General features: G+C 38.5%; 1 protein-coding gene across 2 annotated transcripts in view; it reads left to right on the forward strand.

Moving 5' to 3' along the window:
* Positions 1–20,631, forward strand: part of XIAP (X-linked inhibitor of apoptosis) — a 36,828-nt gene extending 16,197 nt beyond the window's left edge. The window contains exons 2-7 of one of the 2 annotated variants that reach the window (XM_027838606.1): positions 5,380–6,288; positions 7,844–7,943; positions 9,189–9,267; positions 9,730–9,772; positions 12,836–13,039; positions 15,482–20,631. In XM_027838606.1, coding sequence (XP_027694407.1) covers positions 5,412–6,288; positions 7,844–7,943; positions 9,189–9,267; positions 9,730–9,772; positions 12,836–13,039; positions 15,482–15,675 — 1,497 coding nt within the window. In that variant the 5' untranslated portion in view covers positions 5,380–5,411 and the 3' untranslated portion in view covers positions 15,676–20,631. The remainder of the gene's footprint in view (positions 1–5,379; positions 6,289–7,843; positions 7,944–9,188; positions 9,268–9,729; positions 9,773–12,835; positions 13,040–15,481) is intronic. The other variant, XM_027838615.1, reaches the window with a different exon arrangement.
* Positions 20,632–21,713: the final 1,082 nt, after the last annotated feature.

Raw genomic sequence — 21,713 nt, forward strand, 5'->3', positions numbered from 1 at the left:
ACTTGTTTCAGTCATGGCATTATCTTACACTCCATGTGTCCAAAACCTAAGCCCTCTCCTTTTCCTTGTTGTTTTGCAGTCATGTCCGACTCTCTGTGACCTCATTTGCGATTTTCTTGGCAGAGATACTGGAGTGGTTTGCTTTTTCCTTCTCCAGCACATTTTACAGAGGAAGAAACTGAGGCAGACAGGGTGAAGTGACTTGCCCAGAGTCACACAGCTAGTGAGTGTCTGAGACTGTATTTGAACTCAGGAAGACTCATCTTCCTGACTCCTGGGTTCTATCCATTGTGCCATCTAGCTAGCCTCTGTTGGCATCACAATCAGAACTGTGAACAGGGCCATTGTTTGAGTGCTAGAGCACCTGGGCAGTTTGAATAAAAGAGAGAAACCAGCTTGGAATTGAGGGAAAGAGATTCTGAGCCTCTGGATTGGAAGGTTGGAGCAAACGGTGGACTGAGCTTCGATGGAGAAGGGAAATAGCATAGCCAGGAGAGTCATTGCCTCTAGAGACCTCTGAAAGGGGAGAATTCCAACAAAAAAGAAGTCTCAAGGAAAGGTCAGCTCTCCCCCCACTCCCCCAATTTTTGTTCTGTGGAACCTGTCTGTCCACAGACATTATGATATATAACGGTGTTTTCTTGTCCAGATGTTTCCAGGAAACTGAACTTTGCCTCATTCCTAAAAAGATCAGGGGTTAACTAGGATAGATGCAAATGTAAAGTTACTTTTAACACCTCTGCCTAGATGTTAGGAATTTTCCTAACTGGGGGCATTGTGACTGAACTCCGAATTTTTTTAAATCTAAAATAAACCCCCTAAAACCAAAGAGGGAGGAAACCAGTTGGACCTTAGAGGCTTAAAAGAAGCTAATCATTGTAACAGGATGTTACAGGAGAATCCCCTGCTGTACCCTTGGCATCAAACTTCCACGAGCCATCCCCTCTGACTTTGGACATTTTTGCTGATTTCAGGCATCCCACCCCCCCAATCTGTTTTCTCTTATAAATAGCCTTAAATAAGACCCTTTTATAACCACTCCTAGAGCCCTCAAGATCCTCTTAACGGCCATCTCAGCAATCATTTTCTGTTCCCCTTCTCTAATACTCAGGCTGAATTTCTGCTGAAGGTTCCTTCTTTTGCTCTTTAGGTAGGCACTGGCCCTTCACAACAGTTCTTCCCATGTCCCTCACAACTTCTTTTTCTCCCATTCCTCCTCCTTGGTTTGTCTCATTGCCCAGCTCCTCAATAATCCACCTTTATTCTGTAGTATTTTCATATCCCTACTTCACTTGGGTAGTCTATATTTTATGATCTTTCTCCAGAAGCTCTCCTTCCCAATTATACTATGTGTGGGACAGACCTAATATTCAGTAGTGAAGAAACAAACAGCTTTCAAAACTATAAATGAATTCCCATCTTTTGTTGTTTAACCAAGAGAAGATATGGTTCCACCTTGGAAATTTCAAGTGGAGATGAGCGTTTGTTGAGACATTATGAGGGCGACACTTTTAACACACACCTGTAATTCCTGCTGCCAGGGAGGCAGAGACTGGTCATGGCTCCTGTGCCAACCTGGGAAAGATAGGGAGACCCAGTCTCAAAAAACTGAAACAAAATAACATAGGGAAGGGATGGCTCCCTGGGGGGAGGATACAAGGGGAAATTTAGGCAACGGGAAAACAAGAAGACAATCAAAAAAATTTTATTTAAAAACCAACAATAATGGACTTTATTGTTCAACATTGAAATTATGGTGATCAAATCAAAACACTGATTTGAAATGAATGTACCTTAAGTCTTTAGATTTTCTTTTTCCTGGTTGAATTGGCAAATTAGAGCGCTAATACCTCAAGCAAGGTGATTTTCTTGTGTCTTTTTATATACCCAAGAATATTAGTTCTTTGTGATAATATTAGAAGTTGTTGATAGTTGCCTAGTGGCCCTCTAGGTTATGTTGATTGTGTCAACATAGTGCCAAAACAACCTATCAGTTTTGTTTAAAAAAAAAAAAGGTCAAAGGCAAACTTGTTCTGGCAGCCATAATCATTGTTCTCTGACATCACCATTCTGGTTCTTGCCAGGATTTTTCTAGGTTAGAGACTGTATACTTACGTCGGGCTGTGACCACTACTTGCCCCACCTCTTCCTACCCCTGTTTATACAGTTTACTGCCCGTAGTTAATATGTTTAGTATACCTTCCACCTGTATATCTCACAATCCTTCTGTGATTTGGTAGATAGCCTTGGAGGACAAGGATTTGTGGTTTTCTCAATGCGGGAACTCCCTCCACCTACCTGTGACCAATTGTCTATACATAACTGAGGAGGCAGGTTTTGAGTTGCCTCGGATTGTTAAGTAACTCAGAGGTTAAGTAACTTGCCCCATAGTCATAATATCAAGGGGGAAATTTTGAGCCCAGGTTTTCATTCAGTCACCAACACCCCCATCCACTATACCACACTGCCCCATCCTGGACAATTTCTGTGGCCAAAATAGTCACCTTGTGGCCAGCCTGATAATGAGCATGTCCAGTGGTAAACCCTTTCCAGTTTGGTAGGATCTGCCAGAACTTGTGTTCCACTGACGCAGCCTTTGAGAGTCCGGGGTTAATAGTAGCAACAACAACAATAACAGGTAACATTTCTGTAGTGCTTACTATGTGCTGGGCACTATGCTAAGTGCTTTAAGATTATTATCTCATGTGAGCCTCAAGACAACCCTGGGAGGTTAGTGCTATTATTAGTCCCATTTTACAGATGAGGAAACAGACAAACAGCTATTTAAGTGATTTACCCAGAGTCACACAGCTGGTGAATGTCTAAGGTCAAATTTGAACTCAGGCCTTTCTGACCTTTCGGCCCAGCCCTCTAACCACTGCTCCACCTAACTGGTTAGCTACCTGTATGCCATAAGGAAACATCTAGGTAGGGCTTTCAAGGAGGTCTCAGTATTAGAGCGATAGCTCACATTCATATAATACTTTATTTTACAGATGAGGAGATAGGCTCACAGGGGGGATGTGACTCGATTGGGCTTACATAGCTAATAAACATCAGAGGTGGAATAGAGGGAGAAAGTAATTTTTGTTTGGGAATTGGGTTAGGATCCTCCCCCTCCCCATCGCGCCCCCCCCACACACATTTTTTAAGCACTCTAAATCAAAAGAAGACTGGTAGGATTTTTTCCCTGAACCAGCCTCCAGAGGGCAATATGGTCCTGGATGTTTTAAGTGATCTGACTCCTGCCCAGACTTAAATAGCTAGAAGAGAATGGGTAGGATTGCTTTGGGGAATTGGACAATGCCTTTAAATGAGCCCTGTGCTTCTCTCTGGGGGAAAAAGGGCCCATCATGGAAGGCCACCCAGCGCCTTGGGTGGTGGACTCCCTGTGGAAGATTTTCAGGAGAACATGCTTAGCAGTTGCATAAGCTCAGAAAATGTGGATGGGTTGTCATTAGCATTGTCGAAGGGGGTATGGTACATCACTGAGACTCATCAAAGTATTATTAAAAGAAAACACTGATTAGAAAGAGTCATCATGGCTTCACCCCAAACCAGTCTAGTCATGCCAGACTAATCTCATTTCCCTTTCTTTGGTAGACTAGTAGAGTAGGTGAATGCTGTAGATACAGTTTGCCCAGATTTTTAGGCCAACATCTGACAACATCTCTCATGCTGGTCTTAAGGATAGATGGAGAAATCTGCTTCTTTGGAGGGACAACCCACCTCAGGGAGATTAAAGCTCCATCAAAGTATTTAAAAGGCCCCAGCCAATAGGGGGCAGTGGTGTATGCCTGAAAATCTGTGAAATTTGATGAAGACAGCGGCTGATATTTACACAACACTGAAGTTTGCCAGTTGCTCTATGCACATTATCGATTTTGGTCCTTACCCTGTGAGTGTAGTACTACAGGAATTATTGTCTCTATTTTGCACATAAAGAAACTGAGGCTTAGAGAAGAGAAATAAATGACTTGCACATTGGTCACAGAACTCCTGAGTGGCAGAGGTGGAGCTCAAACTCTGATTCACCCCTCAAGTCGGCTGATCTAGTTATATTTGTTATTGTAAACAAAATCGGTTACTATTTTTTGTTGGGCAAGAGAATAGACTGAGAAACCTTCAAAGAGCCATTCTTTTAACTTTCTGATCGTCGACTTGAAATGAGAACTAACTATGGATGCTTTGACTATATAGCAATCCATTTATTTGTGTATGAATTTGATAAATATACATATTCAACACCATGTTTTTCCCAGTCAATGACTGTATTTAACAATTGTGATACACAGGCTTTGGTATTATAAATATTTTAAAATTAGTAGCAGGTTTGACCATCTCTTTCCTCAAAGGGCAAGTAAAAATACCATTTTCTTCCTTGTAGTACATATGCTAAGATTATTTTGATCCCACTAATTAATTTGCTCACTTAGTGTGACAGCCACTAACCTAGTTTAGCCCTTTATCACCTCTTTCCTTGACTAGTCTAATAGCTTCCTAATTGGTCTCCCTGCTTCTGGTCTCTCCCCTCTCCTATCCATCCTCCACATAGCTGCCAGAATCATTTTCCTAATGCCCAGCCAGGTCTGTTCAGAAGAATTCAATGGCTTCTTATTTCCTCAAATAAAACCAGAACTCCTTAGCCCTCCACAATTGGATGCCACTTCTTTGTTTGTTTGTTTGTTTTTAGGCAATTGGGGTTAAGTGACTTGCCCAGGGTCACACAGCTATTAAGTGTCAAGTGTTTGGTCTGAGACTGGGTTTGAACTCAGGTCCTCCTGACTTCAGGGCCGGTGCTCCATCCACTGCACCACCTAGCTGCCCCCTAGGGTGCCACTTCTTCAGTGAAGTCTTTTCTGATCTTTCTTGTTAGTGCTCTCCCTCCTAGAAGTGCCTCATATTTACTTTTGTTAGGGATGTGGTTCAGCCCTGTAATTTCATTGGTATATGCAACTCCTGGATAAGGAATCTCCACATATCAATGCTAGCCAGTGCGTCCTCTGAAACCGAGAGGCTAGAGAGTTACCTGGGGTCCTGAGGGATTCAGTGTGGTTTGCCCAGAGTCACACAGCCAATATATATCAGAGGCAAGACTTGAACCCACCTCTTCTCTGACTCCAACACCAGCCCTCTATCCACTATAACTATGCCATGCTGTCTCTCCGTTTGCTTTAGCATACATATTATTGCCCCTCTCCCCTAGCAGAATCTAAGCTCCTTGAGGACAGGGATTATTTTGGTTTTTGGCTTTGGCAACACCTAGCCAAGTACCTGGTAGATAGTAGATGCTTAATAAATATTTGTGGAATCAAATTGACAGGGGCATCTGGTATGTTTTCTGTTTTTCTATTCCTTAATGAAATGCTTTCTTTTTAGGACAGGTGGACAAGCATCACTTTCCAGAGAAGATGACTTTTAAGAGTTTTGAAGATTCTAAAACTTGTGTACCTCCAGACATCAATATGGATGAAGATTTTGTAGAGGAAAAGAATAGATTAAAAACATTTGCTAATTTTCCAAGTAGTAGCCCTGTTTCAGCATCAGCACTGGCACGAGCAGGTTTCCTCTATACGGGTGAAGGAGATACCGTACAGTGCTTCAGCTGTCATGTAGCTGTAGATAGATGGCAGTTTGGAGACTCAGCAGTTGGAAGACATAGAAAAGTATCCCCAAACTGCAGATTCATTAATGGTTTTTATTTTGAAAAGCATGCTACGCAGTTTTCAAGTCCCATTATCCAAAACTGTCAGTACAGAGTTGAAAATTGTTCAAGGAATATAAATCATTTTGCTTTGGAGAGACCCCCTGACACTTATGGGGAGTATCTTTTGAGAAGAGGGCAGGTTGTTGATATGTCAGATACCATATACCCAAGGAACCCTTCCATGTGCAGTGAAGAAGCTAGACTGAGATCTTTTCAGAACTGGCCAGACTATGCTCACCTTACCCCGCAGGAGTTAGCGAGTGCTGGCCTGTATTACATGGGCATTGAGGATCAAGTGCAGTGCTTTTGTTGTGGGGGCAAGTTAAAGAATTGGGAACCTTGTGATCGGGCAATGTCGGAACACAAGAGGCATTTCCCTAAGTGTTTTTTTGTTTTGGGACGGGATGTTGGTAATACTCGAATTGAAACGGATCTTAGTTGTGATAGGAGTTATCCAAACCCTACCCATCTCCCAAGGAATCCAGCCATGGCAGAGTATGAAGCACGACTCATTTCCTTTGCGACATGGATTTACTCAGTTAACAAGGAGCAGCTTGCAGAAGCTGGATTTTATGCTTTAGGTAAACTTTGTTATTAAACTAGACTAATAAATCCTTCCAGAGTTACTCAATTTTTTAAGGAGAAAAAAGGGAAAGGGATGCCCCCTGGGTTGGTAAATACTTAATAACCATGCCAACTTAATATTCAAAATTATTTCAGCCTAATTCAATGGGCAGTTATATTGGCTTTGTAATGTTAACATTTATGTTTATGCAGGAAGAACTGCCACAGTAGAATGGCATTTAATATATTTTAGGGGAGGGGTGACATTTGAAAGGCCTTTAATGTCCATGATATAAAATCAGCTCTGGTGGTAGAGCTGGTTCCACTTCTTTTAACCTTGCCATTTAATTAGAGATTGTGAATGATCCCGTTTCAAGATTGTCTGATTTTGACTACTCTCTAAGAGAAAGCAGCACTATATTATGCTATATTGTGGGAAATAGATTTCTTTAAAGAAAAATCCTGCCACATAAAAGGCCATGCACAAAACAACACTGGGTTGGTTGAGACTTGGGTTCTTTCCCCAGCTTTGCTGCTAAATCATAGTGTCTGGGGGCAATTCACAATCCCTGTAGACCTCAGTTCCCTCTAAATGAGGGGTTTGGATTGGATTCAATCAGTATCATAAGTATATTAACTTCCAGGAACACTTTTTAAATTATGCTGGTTTTTTTCTCTTAAATTAGTCTTTTTTTCAATATCCCGTCTCTAAGTATTAGGCTAAATAATTCCAAAACAAATCTGGTTGGTTTAGTTTAAAAAATGTTAATTATTCTGATTTTTATTCACAAAACAATAAATAGGTAGCTTAAAGTAGTGGGTTATTTTTTTTTAACCTGAATTGACTGAAAGTGTCATATAGATATGATTTTAGAGTGATTCTTGTGGAGAATTTGAATGGAATAAGCATTTATTAATTACCCACTATGTGCTAGGCACATATTTACAAATATTATCTTATGTCATTCTAACAACAACCCTACGAAGTAGATGCCATTGTTAGCTCCATTTTATAGTTGAAGAAACTGAGACAGACAGAGGTTAAATGACTTACCCATGGTCACATAGCTAGTAAGTGTCTGAGGCTAGATTTGAACTCGGGTCTTCCTGATTCTAGGCCCAGCACTCTTATCTATTGCACCACCTGTTTGCCTCTGCATTTAGCTGGATCTCATGAGTACTTGCAATATATGTTCTTTTGAATGCTAGCATGCTAATTTAATCATCAGCTTGCTCAAAGGCTGAATTATTCTCAAGTGAGAATTGATAAATATTAAAAACACAAATGTACCATGTAAGACATCTTCTTGAATAAAAAGTTGAATTTGGCATTATAAATTTTTATTATTTGGCTCCTTAAAATTACCTGAAAAGCAAATTAGTCTAAATAATAAAAGAGAATTTTTCCCCAGGTTACATAAATGTATCAATTATTTGAATCTTTTTTTAAAGCAGGCACTTTTGTATATGAGTTAGCAGAAAGAAAGTCAATTTTTCATTTTCAAAAGCTGATGTTTCTGTGTAAGTTGCCACTTCATAAGCATGTCTATGTGTGCTTGTGTGTTTTCTCAGGTGACCGTGATAAAGTAGCATGCTTTCATTGTGGAGGTGGACTTACTGATTGGAAACCCAATGAAGACCCTTGGGAGCAACATGCTAAGTGGTATCCAGGGTAAACTGCTTAAATATTCATATGGTAACAGGAGGAGAGGTGGAGTATTTACACTTCGAAGGCTTAATCCTTGCCACTTTATTAAATATTCTTACCATCAAAAAAGGCATGGATTTCATGCCCAAATGACAAAAATCAGGTCACCTACTTTACAGGATACAATCTCTGGTTATTAAAATGTTCATCTTTTGTATATGACTAGTTATGCATCTCCCATCCAGATGCACGAACTTCTCACTCTCCAAATTACAAATACTTCCTTGGAGTAGACTTTCTTAAAATATGATGAATGCCAGAGTTACCAGAGAGACCCTTCAGAACCAAACTCATCTCTAGGAGATATACAAACACTTGTCTATCTTTGCCCCTTGAGTATATTTTTCAGAAGGAAAACTCTTGTGCAGGTAGAGATACAGAACCAAAACATAATCCAGTTAATATGAGGGGGCATCATGGGTTTGCATCTAGTGTTGGAGAGATGTGAAATTTGTCAGGAATGCGCCATCCTTTGGTGTACATTAACCCAAAGTAGAAGGCTTCAGGAATTTTATTTTTCTAAATCTGCAAAAAACAGAGAGAGAGAGAGAGAGAGAGAGAGATTGAGATTTGTTGGTAATGAGTGGGAGTTGTTTTTGCATAGCCAAAATCACAGCCAATTGTCCCCTTGCAGTGAGACATGTCAGACTTCTAAGGTTACGAATATAGGATTGGTTACTAGCTGGAATACATGATGAGTTGTAACATCTACTCTGAAAATGAAGAGGAAAGCTGAATAGTTGATCATTCAGTACTATTAAGCCCCTTTTATACTACTGTTTTGAGTATTTGTAATAAACTACCTGCACGTTCAGAGTGACCATTGAGAAATAAAATTTAACATTAAGAGGAAAGGCTGAAAAGCTTACAAAATTACTTTGAAATGTTTAATTGGACAACCTTTTAGATAAGAGTCCATTAATAGGAAACTCTTTAGGATATCCTTCTGTGGTGCTAATTTAATGACATTCTTGTAAATTGAATATTCTTAAGTAAGAGCATTTATTACTCTAATAATATATCCTAGCATGTATGTTGTAATAAATAGAATATATTTTTATTATAATGACTAATGGGTTGCCAATATTTATTTGATTACTTAGTCATGTCTAAAAGCAAATTGATGGCATTAGATGGTATAGATTTTGAACTTATTTATAATTTCACAAGTTGTCCGTTGGTACTAAAGCTTAACCTTTAATTCTATAGATGTAAATATCTTTTAGAAGAGAAGGGCCAGGAGTATGTCAACAATATTCATTTAGTGTATCCACTTGACAATTCTGTGGTAAGTTTTGTAAAATGATCTATTTTGTCAATTATATGGTGGTTTTACAATTTTTTCTCTTGTTAAATTCATAATATGGCATTTCAGAGGGAGGTGGGGAAGACTTTGAAAAATGAATTTTATTCTCTACCTAAAGCAAATGTGTAAATGTCAGGATAACATGATTATTATGAGCCAGAATGTAAGCTTAGAGAATTAAAAATTTTGATTTCTCCCCTCCTGCCAAAATCAAGGGTTTTCCAGAAGTGGCCCATAGCCTTGATTGTGTCATATCCTGACGCCCCCCCCCCAAAATAACAATAACAAAACTACTTGCTGAACAAGATTTAAAATCAAAAGCATGAAACTCAATTCATGGAATGAATTCTGAGTAAAGCAAGTTTTATACATTCGTGGCATATATAACTTGAAATGATTTCTTCTAACAAAAAGATTCTAACCCAAGTTCATATCTCTATTTAGGTAGAATCTGCCAAAAAAACTTCATCAGTAACTAAAGAAATTGGTGAGTAACTTCATCAAAATAATACTGCCCTTAAGTATCTCTACCAGTTCATTATTTGATCCTTTTTTTTACAGAGAAAATCATATAAATAGCTGCTGTGCTATATTTGTGGGATTACGAATTGGAGGAGATTCCCTGAAAGTTCAGCTTGCCAATACTTACAGTGCCGTGGCTTGCTTAGGGAGCATTTGTAAGGCACTTCTTTCCCCTACCTCCACCCCCGCCATACCCCACACGTGGCACTCACTTATGGGGGAGTAAAGAAAGTATTCCAATCACTCTTGTCTAGAGCTATTCAAGCACTTTTCTCTTGGCAAGACTTGAAATTGTTTATTCTATTCATGCACCATAGTTATTGACTTTAACAACTGAGCTCTTCTTTATCCTGTGCTATCTATGAGTTGACCCCTCTCCCCTTTTTCACGAGATCTTGACAAGACTAGATCTCCATCACCACATGCAGAGGCTTTAGTGAGCAGCTGGTAGGGATATTCATCACAGATTGTATGTCCGTTATGAATCCAGGCTTTAGAATCCGGGATTAGCAGTGGGGGGATAAATAGTTTACATTGTCAGGGGGGACAAACTGAAGTTGATGGAACTTACCCAGAAAGTACGCAAAGCTTCTCAGCATTTATTAAGTGCCCACTATGTGCCAGGTGCCATGCTAGGAGCTAGAGATGAGACAAAAATAGAGACAAAAATGCCACAGTACTTAGTACTTAAGGTGCTTCTGTGCTCTTGGGGAAAGCATATACGGGGTGTTCCAAAGGTCTTAACACAGTTTTGAGCTATTAAAGTTTAAAACTGTGCTAAGATTTTTGAGGTTCTGTGTATAAGTAGATATAAAATATGTGCAAAGTAAATACCAGGTGATTTCATGGGTGGGGAGTCCCAAGAAACTGGGGGATGGGCAGTGGGGTAGGAATCAGAAAAGGCCTTACATAGAAACTGGTCCCTGAGTTTTGAAGGAAGTTAGGGATTTTCATTCTTTCCCTCTTATACATGCCTACATATTATATTCTCTTTATGCATGCTTTTATTACTTGAACTTGAAAATTGACAAGATACTGATTCTGTGAGGTTGAAAGAATTCTGGAATTTTATTCATCATCACAATGTCTTTTCGTCCACTTCATAGACGCTACGGCCACTTTATTTGATCCTCATAATAGCCCTGTGAGGTGGGCAAGTCAGGTTATTCATTTCCTTCTTTTATGGATGAGGAATCGAAGGTTCAGAGGTTGTGGTTTGCTCAAAGTAGCTGGTAAAGGCAGATCTAGAACCCGAATCTGGGTCTTCTAACTCTCCTGTATCTTTGTTAGCTTTCAGAAAAGTGACAAGTAGGAAGTTTAATTTAGGATTCAGCTATCTGACAATTCCCATTTCCTGTAGTTGCTGTGGCAGCATTTATTTCATATCTTCATTACAAAGGAGAATAGTTTTTATTCATAAATATGGTTGAGAAAGACAAGAGAGCTATTATGTTGTTACTTAATATAAGAGTTGCAAAGGGCATGGGCAGTATGTGGAATGTTATATGAAGCTGATGTGCCAAAAGCACATTACAGTAAAATACTCGATATAGTTTGGCAGCCATGATAATGTAGAAAAATATATTAATAAATGAGTTTAGGGATGAACCCTTTAAAAAACTTTTGAGCATATAAGAAGATAAAATAAGTACATTAGATGAATTCTTATTGTGTATGAAGTTCCAATTATACTTGAATGTATTAATAGACATATCATAAAACTAGAAAGACCTTTTAGAGGTCATCTAGTGCAGCCTATATTTTTAAGGCTCTCCAAATATGGAGAGTCCATGACCTGCCTTGGAAACCAGTTCTAATATTTAGTTCACCATACTGAGAACAAAGCATTCCTTGAACTCTTGCTGTAATTTAAGCTCCTTTTGCCATTGTCCTAGCTCTCACACTTGCTAGCATTTGAGGCAAGTCTCATAACTTCTTTCAGCCTCAGTTTCCTCATCCAAAGATGGAAATGTTCATACTTAACAGGCTGCATAATGCTAGTACCTTGAATATTTCCACATCCGGACCTATTTAGCTTTCATTTATTTTTTTTCTTCCCTTCTAGACTTCAATAAGCTTCTTAAATCTTAAGACTAAAACTTAACACAATGTTGAGTTTTATTTATATGTATAACAAGAGCTTGAGCAATACTAAAAAACTGTCTTATATCCCAGTATCTTAGCTATTTAAGCACTGTACCATTAATTCAGTTTTAATTTATGGAGAAGTTTAAGAAGATTTGGCATAAGCTTTCTCATACATACGTCCTGTACTTCCTGGAAATAGTTTCTTAAATCTCACTGGCAGACTGCTTGTGGGTGATTTCAACTCCAGAGTTGATTGTTAATAGTTTGTGTTTCTTCTTTTGGAAATTGTTTCTTTATATTCTTTGACTGTTTATCTGTTATGGACTAACTGGCTCTTTGTGTGTATTTGTGTCAATTCCCTATATATCTTGGAAATCAGACTTTTATCAGAAGCATTTGATCCAAAGACCTTCCATATCCCCACCACCTCACCCCCATAGCTTCTCTTATTCTAGCTGCCTTGATTTATTGGTGCAAGAGCTTTAAAGTCTCATCATCATCAAAATCATCTTTGTATGTGTGTGATCTCCTATTCCTTGTTTGGTTATGAATTCTCCCCCTAAATATAGTTGTGAAGGGTACTTCCTTTGGTTCTCATGTATTTTTTTAAATTATCTTTTATATTTAGTTGCTTATCCATTTGGAGCTTACGTAGAGTGTGGTGTAGAGTACTAGTCTGAATCTATTTTCTGCTAAATGGTTTTTTGGTTTACCTAGCAGTTCTTGTCAAATGGGAAGTCCTTCCACTAGGTCTTACTTTTCTTATCTCTTCCACTGATTTGTTATTTAAACCAAATAATTTTCATAATTTCTGCTTTATGGTGTATTTTACAATCTGGTGAAACTATAACTTTCTTAGTGAGTTTGAATTATAATTGTAATGAAATTGACTATGATTATACTGTAGGTTATCGTTCGTCACTTCCAATTTTCATTTCAGATGATAGTGTGTTACAAAATCCTTTGGTACAAGATGCAATACGAATGGGTTTCAGTTTTCATGAGATTAAGAAAATTATGGGAGAAAAGATAAAATCGTCTGGAAACAACTATAAATCACTTGAGGTTCTCGTAGCAGATCTCGTGAGTGCTCAGAAAGAAAATACACAAGAAGGAGAATCAAGTCCAACCTCATCGCAGAAAGGTAATAGTCTGCTTTATGATTTAAAAATCAAATGGAACCTCACATCAATGCTTGTGGCTCATTGCCTATTTGTGAGTTTTGGAGGCTTTTTGGTTGCTAACTCAGGTACCAATTTAAAAGTAAAATACAATGGTGGAAGTTAACATTTGTTATATGTGGAACCTAGGAAAAGATAAGTATTGTAGCTGAAAATTATTTTTTAGAGTATTCTTCCATGTTTCATGTTCCTTGAAAAAAGCATTTTACTGAAAGAAAATGCCAAAGTAAATGAACTTCCTGTCTATTGCTTAGATGTGCCAAATCTGACATATAGGGTGATCATTCCTGGAAGGTCAAAATAATTCAAGGGGTAGGAAGAAATAAGGTGATTTAAAGAGACGTACAGATAGGAAGCTTAGGTGAAGGAAGTAGTGTCTCCTACAAGGAAGTAGTGTCTCCTACATATTGCTTGATATTCTCTGCTCACAGGTTCAAAAGAGATCTCTGCTGTCTCCTCTAGAAATTATGCAGCATAATGCTGTAGTTATCAAGCTAATGGCATTTGTCAAGGTCAGACACAACAACCAATCAAGAACGTAGGTGGAATTCTGCAGTGGGCCTCTCTCCTTTATTTTATTTTATTTATTTTATTTTATTTTATTTTTACTAAATGAAGAAGAGAAATTGATGATCGCTGTCTTGATAGTGCTACACTTACTGACTGCCTCTCTGCCCAGGAGCTGTAGGAAGAACTCAGTAGCAAGAATCTTTCATTTTGTCAGTCTGTTGCTCCTGCAAAACAGGAAGGTAGCAAAGGTAGTGGGAGCTTGAAGCTAAAGAACTACAGAGAAATCAGTACAGCTTACTAATTGCAGAGGGACAGCTAATGACTTGGGGCTGCCATCCTTCGTCCTGGGTCCACCATTTGTTCTCTCCTCACAGCTGGCTGGGTGGCTGGGAGTAGTCCTAAGCTAGCTAACGAAGCTAGGGATCAGGACAGAATCTCTCTCTGGTTGCCCAGCCCCCCTTAATGTATGTGCCTCTTTTTGTTACTGACCATGAGGTAAAGTAGAAGGTGTGCAAATTTTGAGGAGGTTGACCTCTGAGCTCCTTTCCAGGTCTAGGTCTATGAGCTTGAAAGTGCTCTGCAAACATATCATCTCTCATCAGTAAAAGGAAGCCCAGTGTAGTGAAGAGAGGGCCAGTATTGAAGTCAGGAAGATTGGCATTCAGGTCCTACCTCTGACATATCCTCTGAACCCATGGACAAGTCACTTAACCTTTTGGTGCCCCCAGTAACTCTATAAGTCTGTAAGTTGTGGATAAGTCATTTCTGGACTTCAGGGGAGGGAGCTGATGAAATCACAGTTGAACCACTTCCCCCCAAAAAACTCCCCAACAACAAGTTATTAGTTTGGCTGGTCTTCAGATGACTGGTACAAGGCCTTCTGCCAGATCTTTATTATACAGTGCCTGGCACTGAGCCTGTACTTACTCTCTTTCTTTCTCTCTCTCTCTCTCTCTCAACATTTATTATTTTATTTTGAGTTCCACATTCTCTCCTTCCCTCGAACCCCTCCCCCACCCATGAGAAGGCAAGCGATATGATACCCATTATACATGTGAAGTCATGCAAAACATATTTCCATATTAATCATGTTGCTGAAAAAAAGCAAGAAAAACCAAGCACATGAAAAAAAATTATGCTTCAATCTGCATTCAGATGGACTTACACTCTCAGTGTAACTTGTTCCCATAAATCTCTTACTAATCTGCCCCTTCTACCTGGGTACCTGTTGGTAGAAACAGTGAGTGACTCCGGCTAATTCTAGGGCTGATACAGAATAACATAATTGGAATGGCAGTCAGGAGCATAAAAGCCTATCTGGCCTTTTCTTCTCACTCTTCAGCCTCCATGCCAATGGTCTTGTGACTTGGCACAGAGGACTTAGGGAGGAAACAAAGAAGGGAGAGAAGTACAGTAGGGAAAGATAAGAAGACATGCAGAAGCAGTGTGGGGGTACCAACCAGGAGTACCTGGGACACTGGACTGGGAGTCAGAAAAACCTAGGTTTGAATCCTACCTTAGGCACTTGTCAGCTGTGATCTCTAAGCAAGTCACTTAATTAACATCCCTGGGCCTCAGTTTCCTTATCTTATTAACTATGAAATGACTTACTGCATCCCTTTTTGGTAAAAATGCTCATTTCATATTGATGTTTTTCTGGAAAACTTTCCCCACAAGCATTTAATTTCTAGTGGTGTTCTGTATTAACGCAAACTAAACTGCCCAACTCACAGCAGTAATCATATATAGTTCGTTATCAGTGATTCAAGAAGTGTGCCTGCAATATTGATGAATATATCCTGGACATTCTTCATTAAGAACTTTATTGAACCAATTCCAAACAGTGGGAGGGATTTAAGCAATTAATCTGAAGTCTGTTCATTTTGTTCCCACAGAGATTAGTACTGAAGAACAGCTCAGGCGTTTGCAAGAAGAAAAGTTGTGTAAGATCTGCATGGATGAGAATATCGCTGTCGTTTTCATCCCTTGTGGACATCTGGTTACTTGTCAACTGTGTGCTGAAGCAATTGACAAATGTCCGATGTGTTACACTGTCATTACTTTCAAGCAAAAAATTTTTATGTCGTGATTGCATCAGTCTAGTTGTCCTATTCGCTTGACTATGTGATATGAAGCCCACTGGAGTGGCTTTGGACGAAATGTGAAGGAAGAAATAATACCCGCAATGATAACTTTTCCTAAAAACCGAACAGGTTTATTCCTTGAAATGTCTTTGAAACCTTAGTGTAGTATCTTTCTCCTTTGTTTTCTTATTTCACAGTAAGCAGTAGTGTAAGAAGCTATCCCCAAACTGACCAAAGTGTCTGCTTCTAGGTGTGCTACTTCCTATTGACTTGACTGTGTGACATAAAGCCATTTGAGTGGCTTTTGATGATATCTGAAGGAAGAAATAATGCAGACAATGATAACTTTTCCTAAAAACTGAACAGGTTCATCCCTTGAAATGTCTTTGAAGCCTTAGCATATCATCTTTATCATTTGTTTTCTATTTCACAGTAATCAGTAGAGTAGGAAGCTATCCCCACACTGACCAAAGTGTCTGCTTCTAGGTGTGCTGAATGAGTGTCAATGTAAGGGGCTTAATCAACTGGGAATTATTGTCTTAGAAAAGACTTGGTAAACACCTCTGAGTCACTGTAGAGATAGTGATTAACTTGACCAGTCTGACTCTTTTTTTTTTTGTTAATAAAAGGAAGAAACTATCCAGGCAGTCTTGAAATAAGGCTAATTTGTAGATATTCCATATAGTTTTTCTTTTAAGTAATAATGAGAATTAAAACAGAAGTACCAAAGACCAAACATATATGAGAATGGTGAAAGAAAAACAATTCCTTTTGCTATTTAAGTAATTATTTATGACTTAAAGGCTTAATTGTGTTCAAACACCTACAAATATTAATTGTCACTCAGCATTGGTTTTCCTAATTCTCCCAAGAATGGAAAGCTTTTCCTTTTAGATTGGTATTGAAAAGCTTTAAGCATCTTTTAGCACATCGTAGAAAAAAAAAAGAAATTTCCCCCAGTCTCTTGTTTCCAAGTCAAATATTTCTGATTTCCTAAAGTTGAGGATGGAAAAGATTCCTCATTCATAAGTAAAACACTGAACACTTTTCTCATTTAAGCCTGCCTGAGTTATTCTCCAGAACTTTCAGAAGATTTTTATTAACCTGGTGTAAAACCTGGCAGCCAAGGTAAGGAAAAGTAGAATAATGTTTGTTCTCTGATTGCCTGCCAGCCCCAGTGGGAAATGGTCTCTTTCTCCTTTGAACTCCCAAGGCACCTCACTGTAAACTTTCACGCTCTACCCTTGTATTTATATTTATTTGTGAACTTGTCTTAGTTTCCCAGCTGGACTCTGTATTCCATGAAGGCAGGGAAGGCTTTGCATCTTATCCTTTATATTTCCTGCAGAGCATAGCATGAGGCCCTGGGCATACTAAGTGCTCAATAAATACTTGTTGTTTGGCAAATATGATTATATTATTGGCTTTTAGTGCAACTATTTTAATGTCACCTGCCCTCTCTTTCTTCCTGTTGTGAGCACCCGTTAAGTGCAGTTCCAATGGTGTTCAAAACTACCAGTGCCTTGGACCCTGGGGCATGTAATACTTGGTGGGGAGGGGAGTACTAGTTATAAAAATCAGAAGTACAGACAAGGACATAACAAAACAAACAGATCTTTATGTATTGGCAAGATTGCATAAAAGCATTCCTGAATTAAGAATACTTAACTATAATAATGGAGGTTGCCTAATGCTCTAAGGAGTACCTCAGGGGCTTGCATTAAGAGAGCCTCCTGGTGCAACACTTGACATTGAGGCATTTTACTGCACAGAAGAGGTTCAAAATACAACCATTAAAGCTGTTATTCAAAATATATTTTGCAAGGGAAAGATTAGTCATGCCCTCCTCCGAACTTCATCTGATGTTGCTTTAAGTTAGCTTTGCACAGTGTTAGGTGAGATTTTTCAAATAAATAGCTTTCTTCCCTGTTGTTCTTACTCCCTAAATCCTGTCTTCCCCAAGTCTGCATTGTCTTCGATTTAAGCTGAGTTATGTATTTTGTTTACATATTACATATATCTAAGTTTATTAATCCTTTTAAGGAGGAATAAGTGTTAAGGTTCATGTGTTTTTTTAAAGGAAATTTTAAGTGCTGGGGCCTAACACTTAGAGTTGAACTTAGTTATTAGTAAAGGGCTAGATTATTTGAAGAGGGGGGGGAAGACTTTTCCTCTTCTAAGAGCCTAAGTTGAGTTAAACTGTGGGTTCTTTAGAAACCTATATGTTTAGAAGAAAGTAGGGGTTGGTTGGGTTTTTTTTTTTAGAAGCAGGCAAAGACTGTTATCATGAGTGGTGACATTTAAAGCTAGTGTGGTGGCTAACGAGTTCTATTTTAGGAGTTGTTTAGAAAATACTGTTGCTTTGGGTTCTTCAAGTCACTCCAGCTTCCAATCCTATTATTTTAAGACTTTGGTGTATTTGGCCACTTGTGATAGGGGAGGCGGCAGGGTGGTTTAGAGAAGAAAGTGATGGATTTGGAGCCAAGAGGCCTAGGTTTAAGTCCTGGCTCCAATACTTTGTGACCCTGGGCTAATCACATCAACTCTTGAAGCCTCAGTGTCTACAACTGTAAAATGGAGATGATAATATTTTACTCTAAATACCTCTTAGAGTTGTGGTAGGGAAGGCATTCTGTAAACCATAGGCTACTACAACAAACTCACCATATTTCAAAGATGTCATTTCATCAGTGAGAATACTTTATCCACCAATGCCAGTCGTAAGCTCTCCACAGCTTAGAGCTGCTTGAGCCCCAAAATGAATCCCTCTGTGGCCAGCCTAGTGTTAAGCTGCTCTGAACCTTGCTAGGCTAGTCCTTAGACAAGAGACCAAACATTCCACCATCAGACCCATCCTTGAAGCTTTCCAGGCTTGATGTAAATAATTGTTAACAGTTGGTTGATAAAACATTATCTATAGTTTATAAATAGCAGTTCTTCATATTAGTATGCTAATCTTAAAATAGCAATGTGTGATTTCAGTGTTGTATCTCAACTTTTTAGAAGTAGTTATTATGATAGGACAAACAAGGCCAGGTTTAGCATTCATCTGTAGTTTGGATGGTCTTTGTTTGCTTGTTTTCTTAAAAATGCATCTGTTTGTTAGAGAAAACATTTATTTCCTTATTACCTCAGTACTTGAAGAGCAGAGTGGGGAATAGCATTCATTATGTAGCATTTCTTCTGGAGAAATAAGTAAGTGGGATGGACTGTCAGCCAAACAATGACTCTCTTGGTCAAACCACTAAAAAGATAGCAGGATATTGTTAGGCACTGCAGAAAAGGAAGGAGAATATCATTCTCTTATCCAACTGGCTTTAAGTATTCCCTCAACTTTGAGACTGAGTTTCATAGATATGCCTTCCCAGATATGAAGGTCATGGGATTATAGACTTAGAGAGGGAAGGAACCCTAGCAAGCTATCAAGTCCAACCCTGGTACTTCACAGATGAGGTGATTGAAACAAAAGAAGTCATGTGGCTTGCCCAGGGCCATACTGCTACTAAATGAGAGGCAGGATTTTAAGTAGGGTCTTCCTAAATTCAACTCCCAGTGCCCTGTCCACTCAAACTCAGAGAGAAATAGGGGTCACATATATAAGGATCCCAGTGAGCCATATATAGACTTAAAAAATCACATATTAACATTATCTGTGTTCTATTTTATTTTTATTTATTTCATTAAACATTTCCCAGTTATATATTAATTTGGTTCAGGCTGCACCCAGGAGTGTTGCGGGCTGCATTTCCACATGTTTGACACCCCTGCAGTATACCATGCTGCATCTCTCATCATCCTACATCCTGCCTATTATATCTCCCTTTATTGGGATTGCACTGGAAAGGAAGAGGGACAGCCATAGCATGGTGAATAGAGTTCTGACCTTAGAATCAGTTAGACCTAGTTTCGGGTTCTGCTGCTGACAGACCCTGTCTGGGCAAGTCATTGTATCTCTCCATGCCCCAGGCTACTCGGAGACTAGAAGTTGCCAGGTAAGTGCTGACCTGTGCTGGTGGACAAAGGGCAGTCCCTCCAAAATACTTAGAGCATCTATCCTGTAGGATTGTTGTGAGGTTCTAATGAGTACCATAAATGTTTTTCAAACTTTAAAGTGCTATAGAAATGTCACTTGTTATTAAGGCAGAATCCTTCTACAACACCTTAATGTCCCCCTGTAGATATGTCAGTGTCACTGCTCCAAGCAGCCTTGCTCCACATTTTTTTAAGGGCTGTATGAACTAGAAGGGCCCACTCTTCAGAATAGTGCTATTACAATATTCTTACTATTCTCCTGGAAGCAGGAGAATCAATTGGTCTAGGCCTTTTAAAGGTTTACATGTTATATGATCATCAGCATTTCGAACTAGAAGGGACCTTAAACGAGCTAGTCTAACTCCCTCCTTTTACATTTGGGGAAGCTGAAGCTCAGAGAGGTGAACCAACCTGGCCACAACCACGTAGATGGTAAACAGCATAGCCAGAATTATACCTCTGGTCCTTTAAATCTGAATCTACTAGTCCCCACTATACCAGTGCCCACCATCTTAGGTTGTTTTTATTCTTTGTGGCAGTGACTTTTTGCCTTAGATTTTAATATAACTTCTTTGTGTAGGAGCTAAAATATGAGAATCAGATTCATTTTCTTTAAATTTCAAACCTTAATTTTTTCCATTCATCTTGGTTTTGAGTTTTCCTGATTGCTATAATTGTCTATTCATCCATCAGTTTTTATAAAGCCAGTTTCATTTTGACCTCTGTACACCTGGCCATACCCCTTGCTTTACACCAGTAAGGCTCATGTTCTGAAGTCTTTTTTTTAAGTATGTGTAAAATAATATGCTTTTTAATTGTGCTGTTCTTATTCTCTATTTGATAAATATCATCAAATATAAACATTTCTATATACCCAAGAACAGAAAGAATTGAACATGAAACCAATCAATCAATAATCAATCAACAAATATCAGGTGCCTACTATGTGCCAGGCATGTAGAGCTAGAGATACAGGAAGAGGCAAAAGACAATCCCTGCCCTCAGGGAGCTTACAATTGAATGAGGGAGACAATGTGCAAATAAATATATACAAAGCAAGCTATATGCGAGATAAATTAGAAATAATTATAAAGAATATAATACATTAAACACTGTTAGTTTCAAAACTGTCCTGTTTGTCTCTTAGAACTCCCTTCTGTTCTCTTCTGTGCATTTTTAAAAATGCTACCATGACCCTCTTGCTTTTCTTGTTTGTTTTTGGCATTGCTGCTGGTAGTCCTACTCTTTCCCAAATCCCTCCCAAAACTGAGTGGTGGGGTGGGGAAGCCTTCCCTTATAACAAATAAAAAGAGTAAAGCAAAACGTATCTACACATTGGCCATCTCCAAATATACATTAGTGTATATCTCAATCTTTTCCATAAGTCCCCTGCCTCTCTGTAAGGCTCTGGAGTAGTAGGTGGTCACTACATTGATCAGAGTTCTTAAGTCTTTCAAAGTTGTTTCTCTTTACAGCGTTGTAGTTATTGTGTTCATTGTTTTAGTTCTGCTCATTTTGCATCGGTTCATATGAGTCTTCTCATTTTCTCTGAATCCATCCCTTTCACCATTTCTTAAGGCACAAGAATTTATCCTTAAATGAAAAAATAAAATGTAATGCATTCTTATGTATTATTGGTCATTTTTCTTTATAGTTGTATAAATGTACTTGCTAATTTTGGTTTTCAGGAATTTCAAGTTTTAATTTGATATAGCCAAGGCTTTTACATAATTTCTTGTATTTGTTATTAACAAAATGATATTAACCCAATAGATTTTTACTGAATCGTGCATTAGTTTAATTTTTTTGAGTAATCACATTAAACATTTTAAAATAAAATACTATATTGGTGCATATAACTATTTTAAAGTTATTTTAAAACTTTTCTGTATCAATGGAAAGATCTTACTGATTTGGAAAAGAGTTCTTCCTACGATATACAAACAACATTTGTAGATCAAGATAATACAATGTATTTTTAGGTTTATAAAGCATTCAATAATTAAAATAT

This window comes from Vombatus ursinus, unplaced genomic scaffold, assembly GCF_900497805.2.
Source record: "Vombatus ursinus unplaced genomic scaffold, bare-nosed wombat genome assembly UNPS02004596.1, whole genome shotgun sequence".
In the NCBI taxonomy this organism is placed as follows: Eukaryota; Metazoa; Chordata; class Mammalia; order Diprotodontia; family Vombatidae; genus Vombatus; species Vombatus ursinus.